Raw genomic sequence first — 22964 nt, 5'->3', positions numbered from 1 at the left:
CTGGACTCAATGGCATGTTTTGTGGTGCAGGCCTACCGGCAACAAACTGTTTATCTGGGAATGTCTTACTTTCTCCTTCATTTTTGAAGGATAGCTTTGCTGTATATAGAATTCTAGGCTGAAGCTGGGTGTGGTGGCTCATGCCTGTAATCCCAGCACTTTGGGAGGCCTAGGCAGGCAGATCTCTTGAGTCCAGGAGTTTGAAACCAGCCTGAGCAACATGGTGAAAACCTGTCTCTATAAAAAACCTGTCTCTACAAAACAGCCAGGAGTAGTATCACATGCCTGTCATCCTAGCTACTCAGGAAGCTGAGATGGGAGAATCATTGTGCCCTGGAGGTTGAGGCTGCAGTGAGCTATGATCATGCTACTGCATTCCAGCCCAGATAACAGAATGAGACCCTGTCTCAAAAAAAAAAAAAAAAATTTTAGGCTGACAAGGGTTTATTTTGTTTCTCTTTCAGCACTTTAAATATGTCCTCCCACTGCCTTCTAGCAGCCATAATTTCTCATGAGTAATTGGCTATTAATCTTATTGAGGATTCCCTGAACTTGATGAGTTGCTTCTCCCGTTGTTTTCAAGATTTTTGTCTTTTGATAATTTTATGATAATGTGTGTCAATGTAGATCTCTTTGAAGTTGTCCCACTTTGAATTTGTTAAGCTTTTTAGATATGTAGATTTATGTCTTTCATCAAATTTGGAGAGTTTTAGGCAATTATTTCTTCAAATATTCTTTCTGCTCCTTTCCTGTCCTTCTGGGATTCCCATTATGTATCTTGGGTATGTTTGATGCTGTCCCACAGGTATCTTAGGCTCTGTTAATTGTTCTTCATTCTTTTTTCTTTTTGCTCCTCAAACTAAATAATCTTAATTATCCTATCTTCAAGTTTGCTGACACTTTCTTCTGCCTGCTTAGATCTATCATTGAATTTTTATTTTAGTTATTTTACTTTTTAACTCTAGAATTTCTGATTGATTACTTTTTGTAGTTCCTGTCTCTGTATTGATATTTTCTATTTGGTGAGATATTGTTCTCCTGGTTTCCTTTAGTTGTTTTTCCATGGTTTCCTTTAGCTCTTTAAATATAGTCAAGTGGTTGAAGATGGCTGAATAGAAATAGCTCTGGTCTGTAGCTCTCAGTGAGATCAACATAGAAGATGGGTGATTTCTGCATTTCCAACTGAGCTACCTGGTTCACCTCACTGGGACTGGTTGGACAGTGGGTCCAGCCCACAGAGGGCAAGCTGAAGCAGGGCAGGGTGTTGCCTCACCCAGGAAGCACAAGGGGTCAAGGGATTTTCCCTTTCCTAGCCAAGGGAAGCCATGAGTGATGGGTAAGAGAAGGAAATAAAGGATATTCAGTTAGGAAAAAAGGAAGTCAAATTGTCTCTGCAGATGACGTGATTGTGTATTTAGAAAATCCCATCATCTCGGCCCAAAATCTCCTTAAGCTGATAAGCAACTTCAGCAAAGTCCCAGGAAACAAAATCAATGTGGGAAAATCACAAGCATTCCTATACACCAAGAACAGACAAACAGAGAGCCAAATCATGAGTGAACTGCCATTCACAATTACTACAAAGAGAATAAAATACCTAGGAATCCAACTTACAAGAGATATGAAGGACCTCTTCAAGGAGAACTACAAACCACTTCTCAATGAAATAAAAGAGGGCATAAACAAATGGAAGAACATTCCATGCTCATGGATAAGAAGAATCAATATCATGAAAATGGCCATACTACCCAAGATAATTTATAGATTCAATGCTATCCCCATCAAGCTACCACGACTTTCTTCACAGAATTGGATAAAACTACTTTAAATTTCATATGGAACCAAAAAAGAGCCCGCATAGCCAAGACAATCCTAAGCAAAAAGAACAAAGCTGGAGGCATCACACTACCTGACTTCAAACTACACTACAAGGCTACAGTAACCAAAACAGCATGGTACTGGTACCAAAACAGATATATAGACCAATGGAACAGGACAGAGGCCTCAGAAATAACACCACATATCTGCAACCATCTGATCTTTGACAAACCTGACAAATACAAGTAATGGGGAAAGGATTCACTATTTAGTAAATGGTGCTGGGAAAACTGGCTAGCCATATGTAGAAAGCTGAAACTGGATCTTTTCCTTGTACCTTATACAAAAATTAACTCAAGTGGATTAAAAACTTAAATGTAAGACCTGAAACCATAAAAACCCTAGAAGAAAACCTAGGCAATATCATTCAGGACATAGGCGTGGGCAAAGACTTCATGACTAAAACATCAAAAGCAATGGCAACAAAAGCCAAAATAGACAAATGAGATCTAATTAAACTGAAGAACTTCTGCACAGCAAAAGAAACTATCATCAGAGTGAACAGGCAACCTACAGAATGGGAGAAAAGTTTTGCAATCTATCCATCTGACAAAGAGCTAATATCTGGAATCTACAAAGAACTTAAACAAATTTACAAGAAAAAAACAACCCCATCAAAAAGTGGGCAAAGGATATGAACAGACACTTCTCAAAAGAAAACATTTATGTAGCCAACAGACATATGAAAAAATGTTCATCATCACTGGTCATCAGAGAAATGCAAATCAAAATGACAGTGAGATACCATCTCACACCAGTTAGAATGGTGATCATTAAAAAGTCAAGAAACAACAGGTACTGGAGAGGATGTGGAGAAATACGAACACTTTTACACTATTGGTGGGACTGTAAATTAGTTCAACCATTGTGGAAGACAGTGTGGCAATTCCTCAAGGATCTAGGATTAGAAATACTTTTGACCCAGCAATCTGATTACTGGGTATATACCCAAAGGATTATAAATCATGCTACTATAAAGACACATGTACACATGTGTTTATTGCTGCACTACTCACAATAGCAAAGGCTTGGAACCAACCCAAATGTCCGTCAATAATAGACTGGATAAAGAAAATGTGGCACACATACACCATGGAATACTATGCAGCCATAAAAAAGGATGAGTTCATGTCCTTTGCAGGGACCTGGATGAAGCTGGAAACCATCATTCTCAGCAAAATATCACAAGGACAGAAAACCAAACACTACATGTTCTCACTCATAAGTGGGAGTTGAACAATGAGAGCACATGGACATGGGGAGGGGAACATTACACACCAGGGCCTACTGGGGGATCAAGGGCTGGGGGAGGAATAGCGTTAGGAGAAATACCTAATGTAAATGATGAGTTTACAATGTTGGTGCAGCACACCAACATGGCACATGTATACGTATGTAACAAACCTGCACATTGTGCACATGTACCCTAGAACTTAAAGTATAATAATAAAAATATATATATAGTTAAGCTGTTGATTTAAAGTCTTTGTCTAGTAAGTCCAATCTCTGGGTTTCCTTGGGGACAGTTTCTAGTACATTTTTTTCCTTTGAGTGGTCCATACTTTTTTGTTTCTTTGCATACCTCAGGTTTTTTTTGGTTGTTGTTGAAAACTGAACGTTTTAAATATTAGAATTTGGTAACCCTGGAAATCAAATTTCCCCTTTTCCTTATGATTTGTTGTTGCTCCTTGTTGTAGTGTGTAGCTGTTTGTTGTTTAGTTACTTTTCCAAACTATCTTTATAAAGACATTTGTAATGTGTAGTCTCCATTCAGTTAGGTAAGGGATCAGCTAGTGAATTGATAGAGATTATCTGGAGCCAAAACAAAAACAAAACTCGTCCAGTCTTTGCAGATTGGCTCTGTATTGAGGCATTCATTCAGTGCTTTTAGTCAGGCTCTTCACATCAAGACTAATCTGCATTAGCCTTCACCTTCTACTTTCAAAAAGTCCAACGGTCAGCCAGAGATGAAACTTAGTATGTTCTCAGGCCTTTTCAAAACATGGTTCCAAACCTGGTGTCTATATTCCCTGGTATGCATGTGAGCCTTTCAAAGCCTTATTCTCCCATATACCTCCTTCCCCAACCTCTTTCTTCCCAGACATTTTAGCCTACCTATCTGTGCCTCATCTGTTACCCCTTGCACCAGGAGGCCGTGTCTGGTATCTTTCTCTTTAAATGCACCTGACAGATGCTTCCCTGGACGGCTGCTCCAGCCCTGAGAAAGTTGCAAGGCAGATAAAACAAAGTCAAGTTCTGAGCTGATCCCTCAGGGAACCTCCAGACAGGCCAGCCCACAGAACTACAATTGCTTGAGAACAAGGTTCATATTGTCCCCTCCAGTACTAGCAAGGTGCACCAGGAACAGGGGCTGTCATTCCTTGGATGCTACTGAGCAGGGCTATGAAGGATGGTAGGGGAGTAAGCTAAAAATGCTACAATGCTGTCTTACCAAAATTTAGCAGCATCTTTCTTATTTAAGCATTCCTCTGGTTGTTGCATGTTTTTTCATTAGATTCCAGAACTCTGGATAAAGTTGTTTCTGACAGTGTTTGCCAGCTTCATTGTTGATCTAGTCAACGGATATGGTTTCTGAGTTCCAAAATTAGAGTAATGACCATTTTTGGTGGCTTCACTCTCCTCTTTATATGAGTTTATTTTTAAATTTTTATTTTTATTTATTTTAGAGACAGGGTCTTGCTCTGTCTGCCAGGCTGGAGTGCAGTGGTGTGATCGTGGCTCACTGTAACTTCGAACTCCTGGGCTCCAGCATTCCTCGCACCTCAGCCTCCCGAGAAGCTGGGACCACAGGCATGTGCCACGATGGCTGGCTAATTTTTTAATTTTTAATAGAGATGATGTCTTGCTATGTTGCCCAGCCTTGTCTGGAACTCCTGGCCTCAAGTGATCCTCCTGCCTCAGCCTCCCAAAGTGCCAAGATTACAGATGTGAGCCTCCGCACCCAGCCCTCCCTCTTTTGTAATTTTAAAACCTATATTGTTTTCCATGAATTATTTGTTCACTACCTTTGTCTGTATTTTATTGGGTTATTAACTTTTTCTAATTGATTTGTAGTATTTTACATAGTGGAGACATTGGCCACTATTCTATGGTAGGAGTTTCAAATATGTTTCTCAGTTTGTCATTTGTCTTTCATCTTTGGTTATGATAATTTTGGGGTTTTTTTTGTTTGTGTATTTTTTTGTCACAGAGGGATTTTGGAGGCTTTTTTCTTTCATGTAGTTGACTTTATCAGTCTTTTTCTATTATGACTTCTGGATTTTATAGTCATAATTATAAAAAACCTTCCCTGCTCTAAAATTATAGAATAATTTCCCTATATTTTCTAGTAGAAATGTTATGGCTTAATTGCCCCACATTTAAACCTTTGATTATTTTGAACTTATCCCTGGATAAGTTATAATTAATAGATTCCAGCCTCCCCCACCCCCTGCTCTGCTCCGGATATGCAGGTTCTTGAATAAGAGATATTCTTAATAAGTTTGTTCAGCAAGTACTTATCAGTATTAATAGGCCCCTGAGAAATTATGCTCATCTTGCATTGCTCTTGTTTCAGGATGTCCTGGTTTCTAATCCTAGCCCTTGCCACTTAATTACCATATGAACTTGGGCACCCATTCACCTGGTGGGAATCTTCTGTTTTCTGATCTGTAAATGGCAATAAGAGTTTCTGTCCTGCCTACTGCACAGAGTTGTTATAAAATTAACCGAGACAATGTCTATTCCAAGATTGTGATGCTGTAAAATGCTAAACATGCTACTGCCTTTCGTCATGTTTAGCATTTTACAGCATCAGCATCCACAGTCTTGGAATAGACATTGACAAAGGTAGAATCACAGCAACACTTTCTATTTGGATGGTGCTTATTCCCGTGTAAATACCACAACCCTCACAACAACCCAGTACAGTGTTTGGCACATAGTAGGGGCCCAACAAATATTGGTTTGAATATTTATTGAATCTCTATTGAATCTTTACTATTTTTCAAATGCTGCTGTTTTATTCCACTGAACAAAACACACCAAATTCATGAACTCATGGAACTTGCATTCTAGTAGGACAGACAAGTGCAATAATAAAATTGAAAAGTAAAAGATATGTTAGATAGCAAGCAGTGCTAAGACGAAAAATAAAACAGGGAAGGGAAAGAGTCTTGGGAGAAAAGGAATGAAACAGGGCACTCAGAAAATCTCGTTAAGAAGGTAACATTTGGGCCGGGCACGGTGGCTCAAGCCTGTAATCCCAGCACTTTGGGAGGCCGAGATGGGCGGATCACGAGTTCAGGAGATCAAGACCATCCTGGCTAACACGGTGAAACCCCGTCTCTACTAAAAAATACAAAAAATTAGCCGGGCGTGGTGGCGGGCACCTGTAGTCCCAGCTACTCGGGAGGCTGAGGCAGGAGAATGGCGTGAATCTGGGAGGCGGAGCTTGCAGTGAGCTGAGATCCGGCCACTGCACTCCAGCCTGGGCAACAGAGCGAGACTCCGTCTCAAAAAGAAAGAGAAAATAACATTTGGATAGAGCCTTGAGAGAGTGACATAGATGGCTCTATGGAGGAACAGCAAAGGCCACTGTCCTCCAAGACCAAAGGACAAGTGGAGGCCAGTGTGGCCGAAGTGCAGTGAGCAAAGGCGGGAATCCTGGAGAGTAAGAGATGTAAGGAGGACAAAATGCAGGGGACAGATTCTTGCAGCCTTGAAGCACATGGCAGGGACTTCGGCTTTTATTCTGTAAAAGGTAGAAAGCCACCGGAGGGTTTCGAAGAGAGTAGTGACATGACGTGAGCTAGGTTTTAACAGGATCCCTCAGTCAGAGAACAGACTGAAGACAGGCCAGGGGAAGAAAACACAGGACCCATTAGGAGGCGTTTGCAGGCAGCCAGGCAAGAATGCAGGAGGCTTGGACCACATCCATGGGACTGGAGGACAGGAAAAGTGGTCAGATTGTGGGTCTATCTTGAGTGTAGAGAGGACAGGCTTGCTGACAGATTAGATGGGATGTGTTGGGTGTGAGAGAAAGGAGTTAAGGATGACACTAAAGCATTTTTTGACCAAATGGATGGGTGAAGGAGTAACTTGTTATTCTCATTTTGCACCGTAGAAAGAGGCCCAGAGAGGTTAGGGGACCTGTCCAAGGTGGTGCAGCACGTTGGCAGCAGGGCCCAGACTAAAATCTACCTGCAGCAGGCCTTTTGACCGTCAGGAGCCAGGGGGCTCTGGGAACCACAGACCTCCACCACCTGCTGAGGGCCCCTGTGCACTGTGCTCCTCCTTGCAGAGGGAAGGCCCGCGAGGGGCGCAGCCCCACCAGGTGGGCGGCCTCGCCCTCAGACTGCCCACTGGTGCTGCGGAAGCTCATGCTTAAGGAAGACGCCCGTGCTGGCTGCAGGTGCCTGGTGAAGGCGCCCCTGGTCTCTGATGTGGAGCTGGAGCGCTTCCTGCTGGCACCCCGAGACCCCAGCCAGGTGCTGGTGTTTGGAATCATCTCAAGCCAGAACTACACCAGCACTGGGCAGCTCCAGTGGCTGCTGAACACACTCTACAGCCACCAGCAGCGGGGCCGCGGCTCCCCCTGCATCCAGGTTGGTCCGGGCCCAGTGAGGGGGCCCTGGAGGCCAGGGGTAGGGGTAGTGGGGCAGTCCGAGAAGACCCTCACAGTGCTAGGACTGGCTGAGCACCTGCCTGAGGGGCCATCCTCCTTCAGCTCCTTTCTCCTTGAGGCCTTTGTTTGTACTCTCCTGTCTGCAGTGTCCTCCCTCCCCCTGCTTCTCTCCTTCCCACTCATCCTCTAGCTCCAGGGTGAATGTCACCACATAAGGGTCAGGCCCTCTTCTGACCCTTGAGACAAAATCAGGGCACTGTCCTTTCCTTCCAGTTTGTGACTGTTTGTTGGTGTGAATATTTAGAGCACCAGCCGTGCTCACCACTGAATCCTCAGGGCTCTGAAAATATTTGTAGACTGTCACAAGTACCCACTATGTGCTGGGCATGGGCCAGGCCCTGAGAACCCAGCATGACTCAGATGCAAACCGGGCCCTAGAGGAGCTCCCAGTGTGGCAGCAACTCCAGCACCACCAGTGAGGCCGTGAGGGGACAGCTCTGGGCACATAGGAGCCTGGGAACATGTGCCTGCTGCCTCCTGGGGATCCGGAGGGCCGTCCAGGTTAAGTGGGGTTTTGGCAGGTGATTAATGTTCCTGGAAGAGGCAGTGGCCTGTGCGAAGGGGGACAGGAGAGAAGCATGGCTCAAGGTCCCAGCTGATTGTGGTTGAGGTCTAAAGGGAGTCTTTAGGCCCATGGAATGCACTCCAGCCTACTCATCGCTGCAGTAGAATCGTTCCCATCTATCAGGCTTATGTAACCCTCCAAGCGTGCAGTCATTCCCAGCAGCATTGGCACAGTTTGAAGGCTGGCCCCAACCCCAGACCAACTGGAGCAAAGGATAGAACATGAGCATATGAGCTGGGTGTCCACGTGGTGACTTCCTTCAAGCCCTCTTTGCCCTCCTGTCTCCTAGAATCTGCTGTCTTTGCCCATTTCCCATTTGCTGCTGCAGAGTTCTGGGTTTTCATGTACACCAGGGGTGGGAGTTCTGCGTGGACACCCTCCTCCCAGGAGTGGCCCCTCCCTGACTCTGGCATGCCCACCCTTGGGTCTGTGCTCCAGACCTTCTGAGCAGACACCAGTAGCCCTTTGACCATCTCAGTCCAAGAGTATAGACTCAGCCACAAGCCTTTTCACTTGTCCCATACAGCAAAGCCATGTTTGTTTTCCAGAGCCAACCTATAATTTAGTTGAATCCACTGAGCATGTATTGAGTTCTGTCCATGTGTGTGTCTGTCCATGTAGAGACAGATAAAATCCTGCCCACGGGGGAGCTTAGAGCTGACTTTCGCTTATCATGGGGCTAATTGTTGTTTGCTAATAGTTATCCCTAAGCAATTGGAGTGCTTAGGTGGCCGACCCCAGCCATGGGCAGCGTGAGGACAGGGCGTGGCCTGAGGCAGTTCATAAAGGAGTGGGCAGCAGGCCTAGAGGACAGACTTGGAAGCAGGTGTCAGATTAGGGTGTCTTTGGTGAATGCACAAATGTTCCCCGCTTTCTCTTTCCCTGACAGCTAGAACACTGGGTGTGGTTCTGAGTCTCATATTGGAGACTGAAAGGATAGCTGGAGGCACCTGGAAATAAAGGCAGATAAAACGGGAAGACAGCACATTGGCTGTATTAATAGATCTGAGGCATGCAGAAAGGAGAGGAGAGAAGCCAGCTTTCCTCTGAATTGCCCAGACCCTACCTTGAGGTATGGGTTCAGCTCAGGTCCTCTCCCTGGATATAGTGACTGGGAGGGTCCTGAGGGGCTTGCCAGCAATGGGTAGGGAGTGGAGGAATTCTTTATGCTGTATAAAGTAGACTCAAAAGCTGGAAATGGGTCCACCCAAGAACACAGTTCCCATCTTCAAACCTCTGCAGTGCTACCCCCAGGGCAAGGGAGCAGTCACATTCTGTGGACCCCAGAGGGCCAGGCTAGTGGGCGTCACATGTGGGGCAGCCACCTCAGAAATGGCCTTCTCCCCCTAGCGGGCTCTAATCAGATCCAGGGACATCCTCAAGGGACAGTCATGGGAGGTGTGCATGCAGGCCCAAGGGCTCCTGGAGCAGGAGGAGTTGGAGAGAGGGAGTTGTACAGGGCTCCAGGACTCAGGGGGAATCTGGCCTAGTCAGGAATATGGCAATTCAGGTACATCTTCTTGGCATGGGGGTGACCAGTTCTCATATTTCTCTCCTGGCAGTGCCGGTATGACTCCTACCGCCTGCTACAGTATGACCTGGACAGCCCCCTGCAGGAGGACCCTCCCCTGATGGTGAAGAAGAACTCTGTGGTGCAGGGGATGATTCTGGTGAGCCAGCAGGGACTTGCCATCCACTGCCTGCCACCCAGCTGCAGCCACCTCTGCTCCTGCAGAATCACACATGTGGGAGGAGGAGGAGAGAGGAGAAGAAGGGAGGGGCTGTGGAATTATCTCCCCACCCTGGCTGAGGCCCAGAGAGCAGGAAGACTGACCAAGAGTCACCCAGCACACAGAGCTGGGGCTGGAGCCCAGGACCCCATGTGTCCCCCATCCCAGGAGACTGAAGGGACAGGTGACATTCAACCTAACAAATCAAATTCCCTTCATCTGTTTGTTTTTAAACGGCTTTATCCTAAAAATGTTCACTGTAAATACTTACACATGCTCATTATGGAAAGCTTAGAAAATACAATTTAGAAAATAATGACATCATCAGATCACCCAGAGAGTCTCATTTGCTCATCCCACAGATATGTACCTGGCACCTGCAAGGACCACCGCATGCTAACGTTTTGGTGTCTGACCTTTGCAGTCCTTTTCTGCATATATTCTTTGCAATTCTTCTTTTTACATTAAAACACCATGAGCATTTCCCCATGTCCTTATATAGTTTATATAACACCTGAGTTTTAACCACTGTGTAAGAGTCTTTTTTTTTTTTTTTTTTTTTTGAGACAGAGTCTCACACTCTCACCTAGGCTGCAGTGCAGTGGCACAATCTCAGCTCACTGCAATCTCCACCCGCTGGGTTCCAGTGATTCTCCTCCCTCAGCTTCCCAAGTAGCTGGGACTACAGGTGCCCGCCATCACGCCCAGCTAATTTTTGTATTTTTAGTAGAGATGGGGTTTCACCATATTGGCCAGGCTGGTCTCGAACTCCTGACATTGTGATCCGCCCACCTTGGCCTCCCAAAGTGAAAAGTCTGTCATTTTATCTATTTGTGCTGCTTTTGTTGACATTTAAGTTATTTGTATTTATTTATTTATTTATTTATTTTGCCATAACAAATAATGCTGCCATGAATATTTTTGCACAGAAATATTTGGATAAGTGTCTACCTGTTGGGGACTGACCTGTGGGGGTGGAAGCCCTGCCCTCAAGGGGCTCCCATTCCATGGGGTGAGCTGAAAGATACATACACAGCAGGGGAACAGCTTTCTGGCCGCAGGGCTCTGTGGGCCTATATGTGAAGTGCATTTGAGCTGGGTGGCCAAGCAGGCAGAGTGGAAGGAGTGCTGCCCTCCCCAAGTTGCCCAGGGAGGTATGGCTGAGCCAAACCCCTGCCCAGGCCCCCAAGTCATAGGGCAAACCCACCATCCCAGCCTGGACAGGGCCTGGACTCAGCCTACCTCCCTGGACAACTCATGGAAGGCAGCACTCCTTCCCCAGCCACCCAAGGCCTGCCTCACGGTGCAAGCTCTGAGAGGCCTGTGGTACTGTCCTAGTGAAATTCAAACTCATCTGTCTTATCAGTAGACACTGCTGTGCTGATGCGCTGAGGATCTCTCCTCGTTTCCTTCCTGTCAACAGATGTTTGCTGGGGGGAAGCTCCTTTTTGGGGGCCGTGTTTTGAATGGATATGGCCTCAGCAAGCAGAATCTGCTGAAACAGATCTTCCGGTCTCAACAGGATTGCAAGATGGGCTACTTCCTGCCGGACGACTACAAATTCAGGTAAAACAGGAAACAGGCAGGATGAGGGATGGGCCTGGGGAGGGATGGAGGGCAGAAAGGAGACTTGGGCTGTGAAAGGGGAACTGAGGGCCGGGCGCGGTGGCTCAAGCCTGTAATCCCAGCTCTTTGGGAGGCCGAGATGGGCGGATCACGAGGTTAGGAGATCGAGACCATCCTGGCTAACACGGTGAAACCCCGTCTCTACTAAAAAATACAAAAAACTAGCCAGGCGAGGTGGCGGGCGCCTGTAGTCCCAGCTTCTCGGGAGGCTGAAGCAGGAGAATGGCGTAAGGAGAATGGCGTAAACCCAGGAGGCGGAGCTTGCAGTGAGCTGAGATCCGGCCACTGCACTCCAGCCTGGGCAACAGAGCGAGACTCCGTCTCAAAAAAAAAAAAAAAAAAAGAAAGGGGAACTGAGGAGAGCAGGCGGGGCGGAAGGGATGGAGTGGGGAGGGGGGCTGGAGGTAGGAGGCCTCCACCTGTGGCACACATGGTAAAAACTGCAACAGGAGGACTTCGCAGGTGGGCAGGGGAGGGATGGGAGCGGGTGCAGAGTGGGAGGGGCTGTGTGAGCAAGGCCATGTTGTGGGTTTCTTTGGGACACAAGTTTGGGAAAAGGGCCCTCTTGGAGATCTTGGGGACATGAGAATGCTTGCATAGTGCCTGTTTCTGTTGGAATAATCTAGACAGGTTTGGTGGGCAGGAGCTCTGGCTACACCCCCTCTCTGTCCCACCACACCCTACCACCACCTCATGTGCAAGCTGGGCCCCGCTTCTGCTTTGGGTTTTCGTTTGAGAGAGGGTCTCAACTCTGTCGCCCAGGCTGGAGTACAGTGACACGATCATAGCTCACTGCATCCTTGAATGACTGGGCTCAAGTGATCCTCCTGCCTCAGCCTCCGCACACAAACAAAGGTCATCCGTGAAGTGATCCCAGGCCCCGATAGCAGGAAGTGCTGGCTTAAATCTGCCTCTGGGCTTCTGAGCTTGGGCTTTTCAACAAGGTGATGCCAACTTGTTGAGCACCTCCTGGGCCCAGCTCTCATGATCTTCTTGAGCCGAGAGACCTAGCTTTGAGTGGCTCAAGAAGAATACAGCCTAGTCCAGGAAGGAGCCTGCGCTGCATGAAGCACCTGAAGACTGCATTAGGGGAGCATGAGCAGATCTGAGACCGCCTGTGCAGCACGGTGCAGTGAGACACTTGCAGGATGAGGTTGGAGCCCCTGCTGCACTCTCCTGGCTGGGTGACTGTGGGGAATCAGTTTCCCTCCCTAATCCTCTGTTTCCTCACCTTTAAAATGAGGAAATAATGCCCACCTTGAGAGGCTGTGAGGATCTCATGAAAGTGTGTTTGTTAAAGAGCATTGTGAACTGTGAAGCAAATGATGAGGCATGTGGAAAGTGTTATTTATATGCAGACCTGGGGTATGCAGCCCTAAGTCCTGTGACTGCACCCCCGCAGCACTGAGTCTGGGCACCCCCCCCCCCCACCTCCCACACAGGACCCTCGGTTTTCTGGGAGTCTTTAATGCCCATCTCACTGCAGTAAGCTGTGTCTGGGCCTTGTCCAAGTGGGGGAACCCACTTCTGGAGGAACTGAGGAGGTCATGCCAAGTGACCCCTGCAACTCAGAGCACTCAGCAGGGAAGGCAGGCCCAGGAGGAGCCTGTGGATGGTAAGAAGGGGCAGATGGTGAAAGGTGCAGACAGAAAAGTCACTGAGACCCCACTGCCTGAGATTCCAAGAGGGAGAGGGCTTGGTGGTCCTTGAAGACCAGTCACCAACAATCCCAGGGAGAAAGACAGATGCACCAAGGGCAGGACAGGACAGGACAGGGGGATGCTGTTGGGAAGGGCCCAGGCTGAAGATGAGCTGAGGCTGCAGGAAGATGCCAAAGAGGACCAGCAAGGGCATTTTCAGAAACATTCAGAAGAAGGCTAGCCTGCTATGGTGCACGGGGAGTGAATATCTTAGCCTGTTGAACATTTATTTCCCACTGTCTGGAGGCTGGTAAGTCCAAGACCAAGGTGCCAATGGATTTGGTGTCTGGCGAGGGCTGCTTCCTGGTTCATAGATGGCGCCTTCTTGCTGTGTCCTCGCATGGCAGAAAGGACGAGGGTCTCTGGGGCCTCTTGTATAAGGACACTAATCCCATTCATGAGGGTCCCACCCTCATAACCGCCTTACCTCCCAAAGGCCCTGCCTGCCAACACCATCACCTTGGGGATGAGGATTTCAGCATATCAATTTGGGGGAACATAGACATTCAGATGATCACAGTGGGAGATGCCAGAATGTAGTTACAAAGAGACATAGCTCTTATTTGGTTCTAGATGTCTTCAAAAGGAAGATGCTCTTTAGTAGGAAATGACAGCTTAAGGAATCTGGCCACGTTTTATAGCTGTGTGACCTGTGCAAAACACTCACCCTCTCTGTGCGCCAGCTTCTTTGTAGAGTGAGACTCACTGTATTGGGTTATAGGGATTAGAGGAGTCAGCACATGGGAAGTGCTGGCACATAGCTCACATTTATTGAGATTACTACCTACCCTTGACAAACTAGAAACATGCACACAAGATGGTCTAGGTTCTTGGAAATGGAAAGAGGCAGATTCGTGAAACTATTAACCAGTAGGACTCCTCCTAATCCTAGAATAGCCAAGTGGGTTGATGGTTTAAGAGCACTTAGGTGAAAAAAGGAAATGGAATCTTTAATTGAAAGCATTGCCATAGCAGTCGTTCCTGTAATCTGTATCTGTGAAACAAACCACCCAAGCTTTGTAGGATAAAACAACACAATCGTTTATTATTATTATTATTATTATTCTCTGTCATGGTCCTGGTGCAAACTGGGCTCAGCTAAGTGGTTCTTGTTTGGCGGGGGTGAGAAGGTCTGTCATACAGTTGCAGTCAGAAGTTGTCTGGGGCTAAGTCATCTCCAAGGCTTGTGAACTCCCATGCCTGGTGGTCAGTGTGGGCTGTCAGCCAGACCACTCAAATGCAGCCTCTCCAGGTGGCCTGGGCTTCCTCACAACATGGTGGCTGGGTTCCAAGAGGGAGCTTCCCAGGAAAGGGCCAGCAAGAAGCTGTCTTGCCTTTCATGCCTTAGCCTCATAAGACATGCAGCATCACACATTCCACTGCACTGAAGTCCCTAGGCCAGCCCATATTCAAGGTGGGGGGGGATTAGACACTACCTCTTGATGGGGAAAGAGTGTTGAAAAATTCATGGATATGTTTGAAAAGTACTCCATCCACCCCAGTTCCTCTTCCAGCAGGGTGACTGGTTTAGTAGTGCAAGATGTGCTGTTGGCCTCCATCACCTGGATTCCAGAAGATGCTGGGTGAAATCTCACAATGTCTTCATGGACAAGGTGGATACATGTGGTTCAGATAGTAGCTTCTGCAGCCACACACCAGTGACTGAGGTTCAGCAGCAGCCTAAAGGGCAGACCTCTGTGATTGACATGTCCATTTATTTTCTAAATATGCAACCAGGATGAATACATAGAAGGCTTGCTGATCAGTTGTACCCTTGAGGGAGAAGAGATGGCTGAATCAAGGTCTGAGCAGGCTCAGTTGCTAAGGGATGGTTTGGGGGAAAGAATAAATGTTCACCTTTAGGTTTGGAAGGCTGACGGTCAGAGGCCATGGAAGGGCTAGCGTGAGAGACCATTATGCTGGAAACAGTCTCTGAAATCAGAAGTATCCGTGCCTAGAGCAAGGGAGTCTGCAGTGCCAGGAGCTGACATTGCTTTCTACGTCCTCTGTTTACTGAGGGATGTTGGCCAACAGCTTTGCATCTAGAGTGCTAGGAAAGGGAGGCACTCACCGTTGCTTGGTGGGATTCATGTCTTCCTTATCCAGAGTAGACTTGGCTTTGCACAAGTGTAGGGGGAGGAGTCCAGGAAATCCTTCTGTGGAGGTGAGGAGGTGGAGAGAAAAGCAGTAGGTGAGCAGAGCAGGTGCAGGGAAGCTGGGCTGGAAGCCAGGTCTAGTCAGGCTGGGGTGACCACCAGGCTGGGGGCACTTCAGCCTTCTCTTTCCTCCAAGGAGCTGGCCACAGAAAGAGTTCTCAATGTGGGCCTGGCATCTGTGAAGCCACCATGGAGAGGCAAGGGCCAGGAGCAGGAAGAGGAACCCACAAAGGAGCCAGGCCGTGGGTGCTGGGGAAGAAGGGGTCCCCACAGGGGCCTCATGAACTCCAGCAGGGCCTGGGGCGAGCTGTCACGTGGCAGGTAGACTGCCTTCTGACAAACAGAGTAGAGGGGTGAGGGCCTGCCAGGCCAGACACAACTGGGGGAGGCTGTGGGGCCTCTGGGAGTAGAGGGCCCAGTGGGCTGCACCAATATAAGGCCACAGAAGGCTCTGAGCTCAGGAAACAGCAGCCCAGCTCGGGGCCAGGACTGACTGAAGACCAGAGCTGTGTGTGGCTTGGAGCCTCCCTGTGCCCCACTCAGCCTGTGCCTTTTCTCCTTTCCACACCTGGCTTGGCCCCTGTCCTTGCCAGACTCTTCCCATCTGGGCACCAGCACAATAGGGACTGGAGGGGCCAAGGGCTCATCCTCACTCCCAAAAGCTTCCAGGCCCCCAGATGGAGGGGACCGAGAGAGCTCTGACACCTGGTAGGGCTCAGGAGGCTGGAGCTGCCAGGAAAGCTTTTGAGCAGCCAGCAGTAGCCGGGCTGGGAAGGACAGCCCAGAACACATGCAGAGATCATGAGTCTGCACCGTGTCCACCTGCACACAACAGTCACTACTCTCCCCCTACCTCCCTCATCACCCTCAGGAGCAGCCAGCAGGGGGCAGGGGGTCACCCACTAGTCAGTATTTGCTGGCCCCTATCTGTGCCAGTGAGCAGAGGGGCTGCCCTGCTGCACTCACACGGCAGTGGGGACGAGGTACCCAAGAGACCAGGACTGGACCCAGGAGACCAGGACTGGACCCAAGAGACCAGTGGTGACAGGAGTGTGAAGGGCCCACCAGGCGGGCAGGGCAGTTGGCCCTCTTAGCTCAGCCTGACAGCACCCAGGATGCAGAGAGTGCGTAGGTGAAGAGGTGGGGCACCAGGGTAGCTAGAGGCCAAGTGCAGGTGGCCTGACCCCCAGCCAGGGCAGCTGTCCCCTTCCTGAGTGTGGGCAGAGCTGTGGGAGGCTTTGAGGAGCGTGGCTGGGCAGCTTTGTCGGGACGACGGCTCTGACTCACTGTGGAAGATGTCCTGGAGCGCACAAGACCAGCGAGGGCTGGGGGCCTCTGCTTTGCCCTCCATTGTCACACCCTCCTGCTGGGACCTCTTGGAAAGGCTGGTCTCCATCTACCTAGGACTGGAGTTAACTGGTCAACTGTCTGCCTCGTCTGCTAGCCAGTTAGATCCCCAGGATAGGAATGTGCCAGACCTGGTGTCCTGGAGCCCTCACAAGTGTCTGGGGTGGAGGCACCTGGCGGTGCCCCTTTGTGGTGCTGCCCATGGGCCTGGCATGGAGTGGTGGGGAGAGGCGAGTGAAGCCTTGGGCTCCAACCCCAGCTGCTAGGCAATGTGGGAGTCTGGTGGGTGAGCTTCCTGCAGAAAAGATGACCCCGGGCCCTGAGCGCCCATATTAGAGAAGGGAAAGTAGAGGCCCAGCCAGGGTAGGGAGGTGCCCTGGAGGGACAGTGTGCCCAGGTGATGCCACAAACCTGGCCTTGCCCTTGCTGGGCCTCAGTTCCCTCCCTGTGGGACGGGGGGCGTAGTTCTTTCTGGACCGTTCTCAGAGGAGTGAGCTGAGAGGATCAGAAGCTGTCAGAGATGAGTGTACCTGTGATGACAAAGTGTTCCTTAAACTGTCATGTGTCCTGTGAACTGCAAAACTTTAATGAACCCAGTAAGCCACAGAGCACTTTGCAAACTGTCATGCATTATGTAAAAGACAAAATCCTTTGAAATTGCCACCCGCCCCCAGAATCAGAAAGGGCTTTGGGAGCAGCAATATGCCCTGTAAACCAGAAAGCGTCTTCTACTCTGCTGCGTGCCCTCACGGGCCTGCTCTCCAGAATAGCAGAGCACTCCATAAGCTACTGTGAGCCCCGTAAAATGTTCTCCAAACTGTCATGTGCCTGCTACCCTGAAAAGCACTTTGTAAACCATAAGACACTCTAGAAGGAACAAAGCACCGTATAAACTGTCAAATGCTCTGTGAAATGCAGACCACACTACCAACTGGAATGAGACCTGATAAAGACAGAGTGCTACAGAAACACCAGTGTGAGCCTCAAGAGGCTTTGTATCCCATAACATGCTATCCAGATGGGAGGGGAAGCGCTGTACAGCTGCACCACTTGGTAGCACCCCTGCCCCTTGCCCACCTCAGAAGAGTCAGGAAGAGACTGGGTGGAGGCAGGAGGGTAGGCAGGGGATTGGGGAGGGCACAGGGTGAGGAGACCAGGTCTCTAGTTGGATCAGCTATGCAGGGGGCCCATACCCTCGTCCACGGCATACACCAAAACCCCTCCAAAGATGGAGCTGTGGAGAGCGGGCCCCGTGCTCAGCAAGGAGCCAGCCACCGCCAGGCTCTCCCTCTATGATTCTGCTCTGAGAAACAGCAGTCCACTCTTACCAGCTGCTCATGCCAGCAACCCTGTACCCCACTCAGCCCAAGGAAGCCCCCTTGGACAGGCAGGGGAAAGGCATGCAGACATAGGCTTTCCTGACTTGATCCTACAGGCAATGGTGAGCTATTGAAGGTTCTTGAACTGAGAGAGGCTTGGTCAGAGTTGGACTTTAGATTCATGAACCTGGCAGGGACTGGGTTGGGGCTAAGCAGGGTATCATGAGCTTGTCACAGGAGCAGACAGTAAAGATGGATGAGGATGGTATTAAAACTACCTCTTTTCTGGACTGGGGCCTGAGTGGGGGCTGAGTAGAGAGAAATTACCTTCCTGAAATAGACCAGGGGCTCATAAACAGTGGGCTAGCTACAATGCTGTGGGGAGGTGGGCTCCACACCTGACAAGGGCCTGTTCTTGCAGACACTTTCCTTTTCACTGTGGCAAGTACAAAGGCTTTGAAATTCCTGGAGGGGCTGGCCTGTTGCAAAGCCCCAGATGGTCTTTTTTGCTTACCCCTGACCAAGGATGGTCTCAGAATCAACCTCTAGATCAATCTTCCAGAGAAGCACCTGGCCCACTGTCGGCAGGGACATGAGTATTCTTGTCACCCCAGCAGGACAGCTGTGTGGCTCTGCTGGCCTGGTCGTTCATAGTCCTCTGATGTCTCCATCATTTGGTTCATTTGTTCATTCACTCACTCATGCCTGGCTAAGAGCCAGACACAGGAGGTGCCAAGGCACTGAGACCAAATCCTGCCAAGGCACTTGCAGGGCAGGTTCATAGAGCTGTGAGCGGTGCGCCATAATAAGCACGGAGGCAGAGGGGACGGTGGAGGAAATCTCGCCTTCTGTGAGAGTTCAGGGGGCTTTGCAGAGGAGGGGACCTGGGAGGCTGGCCTTGAAGGATAAGAAGACGGCCCAGCAAAGGAAGAGAGGGAAAAGCACTCAGGGAGGGGCTAGGGCAGGCAAGGGCACAGTGCACTGCAGGAACCTGTGAGCAGGAGGGCTGTGGATTTAGGGGAGCTGCGAAGACAGGCTATTAGAAAAACATGCTGGTAGTTTGGGCCAGATTATGACAGACCCTGAACCAGGCGTCATGCCAGGGGGCTGGAGCTTACCACTGCAAGCATCAGGGAACCACAGACTGGCTTTAAGTGGAAGAGACAAGGCCAGATCAAAGAGGACCAGCCCTCTGGTGGGGCATGGGGTGGGGGCACTGGATGAGAGAAGGTGAGGCTGGAGACAGGGAGAACAGGGAGGAGGCCAGTGCCCAGGGTGGGGACATTTCCCGACTGCTGGGACTGAGTGGCTGGCTGTGAACTCAGGGCCTGCTATAGGTATTTAGTCTTGGAGCTGAGCTCGGGGAGGAGGTGCTCAGGAAATGCTCTGGGAATGAATGAAAGAAAGAATGAATGAAATGTCCAGGTGAGGGGGACCATGCTTCTTTCTGAGCCTTTTCCCCTGCACTCCCCAAGCACCCAACACCAAACAGAGTTGCCGGGACCTCCTCCCCATCCACCCTGGGCTGGGGCTCTAGGGGAGCCCTGGAGGAGCCCATCAGCCTACCCTGCACCTCCCGCCCTCTGAGAATGGCAGGGACTGGACCATAGGCCCAGACACTTCCACAGTCCACCCCTTCTCAAAGCGTCAGGCAGGCCTCTAAGAGAGGCATTTAAAGGGTCAGCTTAGTTTTGTGTGTGTGCTCCTTGTGGGGTCGGGTTGGAGGTAAGGGGCTGCAAAGAGGCGATAATTTGCCAAATGTAAACACTGTGCATACACCCAGATTCTGAGGCCCTGTCTCGGCATTTCTTGGTGTTTAGTTTTTCTAGTGCCCTTGAAATGATGGGGTAGGTTGTTGTCTCCTCTTGTCTGTGAAAGGCCCTGGCCTTAAGCAAGTCACCTTTGATTCCCTTGCTTGATCTATACAAACAAAACAGATTTACACAGCCTGTACACACTGTTTCTTGCTCTAAGCCCCTGCCTGGACAGTCCCTCCACACCCACTTCCTATCCCCAGCCCAGACTTAGCCACATACTCCCAGAGCTGCCTCAAGCCCCCTCCCCAAGCCATGCCCCCTCTTTCAGCACCAGATACTGCTACCCATGACCCCCACCAGGTTGTAAACTCCTCAGGGCCGGGTGCATAGTAGAGGCTCAGTAAATATGACCGAGTGACTAGACAGTGCATACATGGGCCAGTCCTGTCTCTGCCATTGACTTACTAGGTGCCCGTGAATAAGCCCACTCACCTCTCTGGACTTCAGGGCCCTTGTCAGGAAAATGGGACAAATGTCCCTGAGTTGCCTCCTTCCCAGGGCTGCTGTGAATCTCAGAAACATCCTGTAACTCAGAAACACTGACAGTGAACGGCTGCAAAGCTGTGAGGTGTGGCACAAAGGTGAGGAATAGCCACGTGTGTGTTTGCTGGAGCCACTGTAACAAGGGGCTGTGGTCTGAAAGTCTGTGTCCCCCCAAAGTTCATGTGTTGAAATCTTCACCTCCAGGGCAGTGGTTTAGGAGGCAGAGCCTTGGGGAGGTTCATGGGATGGAGCTCTCATGAATGGAATTAGTGCCCTTATAAAAGGTCCCAGAAGGACCCTCGCCCCTTTCCCTGTGTGAAGTTACGAGAACACGACCATCTATGACGCAGCGGGTCCTCACCAGGCACTGGACCTGCTGGGTCCTTGACGACGGGCTTCCCAGCCTCCAGAATGGAGAGGAACCTCTGTTGTTTCGCAGCCACCCAGCCTATGGTATTTTGTAATAGCTGCTCGAACAGCCTAAGACACAAAGATGACCCAGACTGAGTGGCTGAAACAACAGAAATTCATCCTCTCGCAGTTCTGGATGCCAGAAGCTTGGATCAAGGTGTGGGCAGGGCCACGCTCTCCCAGAAGCCGCTAGGGCGGCTCAGTCCCAGGCCTTGCTCCCCACTCCTGGTAGCTCCTTGGCCTGTGGCCACAGAACTGTGATCCTCACATGGCGTTCTCCCAAATTTCCCCTTTGTAGAGGAACATCAGTCATGTTGGATTGGACCCACCCTCCTCCACTATGGCCTCATCTTAACTAATGATGTCTGCAACAACCCTATTTCCAAATAAGGCCACATTCTGGGGTCTCGGGGTTTAGGATTTCTACATATGTATTTGGGGGGACATGTGTTCAGCCCACAATATTACACATGATGACACATTTCCTTTGCCTCTTGTCATCTCTCCTGTGGTCACTTACGGAGCCCTCCCACCCCACTGCAGGCATTTGCCATAGTCAGTGTTGGGGTGCGAGTATAGCAGCCTGTGGGTTAGGGCCAATCCAGCCCAAAACAGAAGCCAGGGAAGCCAACTTCCAGTGTGTCACTGGGTCCCTAAGGAGGTCAGATTCTCCCTTCGCCGCCCTCAGGAGGAGGAGCACGTGTGTCCTTGTCTGTCTAGGCTGCCAGAACACTGAGGGGACAGCGTGCAGCGCGCCCTGGGCCCTGAGCACTGCCCCCCAACCCTGCCTCCTCTGCAGTGCTCCCAGCTCTGTCCTGAGCCTGGAGGATTCTGAATCAGCCAAGAAAGCCGAGTCAGAAGATATCCAAGGAAGCAGCTCCTCATTGGCCCTGGAAGACTATGTGGAGAAGGAGTTACCTGTGGAGGCTGAGAAGTAGGTGACCACACCCGCTGCCAGAATGGGCATGGCTCACAGCAGGCCACCTCAGGGCTATTTGGCCTTGGGCAAGTCATTTCTCCCCAGGCCTGGGTCATGTCCAACCATCCCTGACATCTAGCCTGACATCAACACAATATTGGGCGGGCATGCAGGCTGCCCTGGAGCTGCTTGCAGTGGTCTGGGTGGTAGAGATAGAGGCTTTTTGAGGACTTTGCAGCAAAACCCCACAGCCCAGACCCATTAGTCTGAGAAGGGTGGAGACAGCCCTGCTGTCTCTTTGCAAGAAACTTGCTGCACCTGTTAAAAGCCCCTGACTTGCTGGTGCCGGTAACCATGCAATGAATCACGCATTCAGCATGGCGTGGAGATCACATATTTCTCATGAAGATAGAAAAGCAAAATTAGGAGCATGTAGAAAGGTCACAGGTGCCACCGGGACCCTCTGGTTGGAGCAGCACCCAGACAGCCTCACCTGTGCAAGGGAGAGGGCTTTGCCCGTCCTGGCCCTATCAGGCCTGGGCTCTGGGCACTGTGAAGAACAGTGCTTCCCCCGCCCAGCCCTCAGCAGTCGCTTTCTCTATTTTGATCTTTAGGGCAAGAGAGCCTGAAGTGGAACTACATCCTCTCAGGAGGAACAGCAAGGTAACCAGCGGGAAGAAGCAGGCCTCCAAGAAGTAGTGCCATCCTGGCGGCAGCCAAGTGAGCCAGGCCCCGGACCGGGGTGCCGGGGCTTCCTGCCAGCCAGCCCTGCCTCCCCGGTCTCCCACCCTGTCTCCCAAGCCTCTGTAATAAACCAGCGGGCCTCCAGCATCAGGGTGAGGCTCTGGGGAAGGACAGACCCAGCTCAGTCTGTCTTCTGTGAGGCCCCCAACAGAATTGTTCCAGGTCAAGTCCTTGGAAACTCGGTTTCCCCAATACAGAGCTTCCTCTGCGGCCAGTTAAGTCAGCTGAGGCCGGCCCACGCTCAAGGAAAGAAATGCTTCCCTCCGAGGGGTAGCTCCAGGATAGGTGACCCAGTAACGCCCGGGATGCCCAGATGGGACTACCCTTCCTGGGTGGGGGAGGCTCAGTCTATAGCCTAGGTGGAAAACACAGCAAGAAGAGAACAGTGAAGAGGCAGAGAGAAAGGCCAAAGACAGGGAAGAAGAGACAAAGGGAGAAATGAGAGGAGGAGCAAGGAGACAGAGGAAGACACAAGTGAGCGGGGAAGGGAGAGGGTAAGAAAGAAGATGGAGGAGGGAGAAGGAGAGAGGAAGCGTAGGACGAATAAACAAGGAGGGAGGAGGAGGGGGAGGGGAACAAGTAA

At 50.1% G+C, this 22964-nt stretch overlaps 1 protein-coding gene across 3 annotated transcripts in view; it reads left to right on the top strand.

The window, feature by feature from the left end:
* Window positions 1–22496, top strand: part of C1H3orf20 (chromosome 1 C3orf20 homolog) — a 101368-nt gene extending 78872 nt beyond the window's left edge. The window contains exons 13-17 of one of the 3 annotated variants that reach the window (XM_010381521.2): window positions 7181–7484; window positions 9692–9799; window positions 11283–11425; window positions 21518–21652; window positions 22252–22496. In XM_010381521.2, coding sequence (XP_010379823.2) covers window positions 7181–7484; window positions 9692–9799; window positions 11283–11425; window positions 21518–21652; window positions 22252–22336 — 775 coding nt within the window. In that variant the 3' untranslated portion in view covers window positions 22337–22496. The remainder of the gene's footprint in view (window positions 1–7180; window positions 7485–9691; window positions 9800–11282; window positions 11426–21517; window positions 21653–22251) is intronic. The other 2 variants (XM_010381523.2, XM_010381522.2) reach the window with 2 other exon arrangements.
* The last annotated feature ends 468 nt before the right edge of the window (window positions 22497–22964 follow it).

This window comes from Rhinopithecus roxellana, chromosome 1 (genome assembly GCF_007565055.1).
Source record: "Rhinopithecus roxellana isolate Shanxi Qingling chromosome 1, ASM756505v1, whole genome shotgun sequence".
Lineage (NCBI taxonomy): Eukaryota > Metazoa > Chordata > Mammalia > Primates > Cercopithecidae > Rhinopithecus > Rhinopithecus roxellana.
Note: the sequence above shows the minus strand (reverse complement) of the source record. Positions and strands in the feature narration are given on the sequence as shown.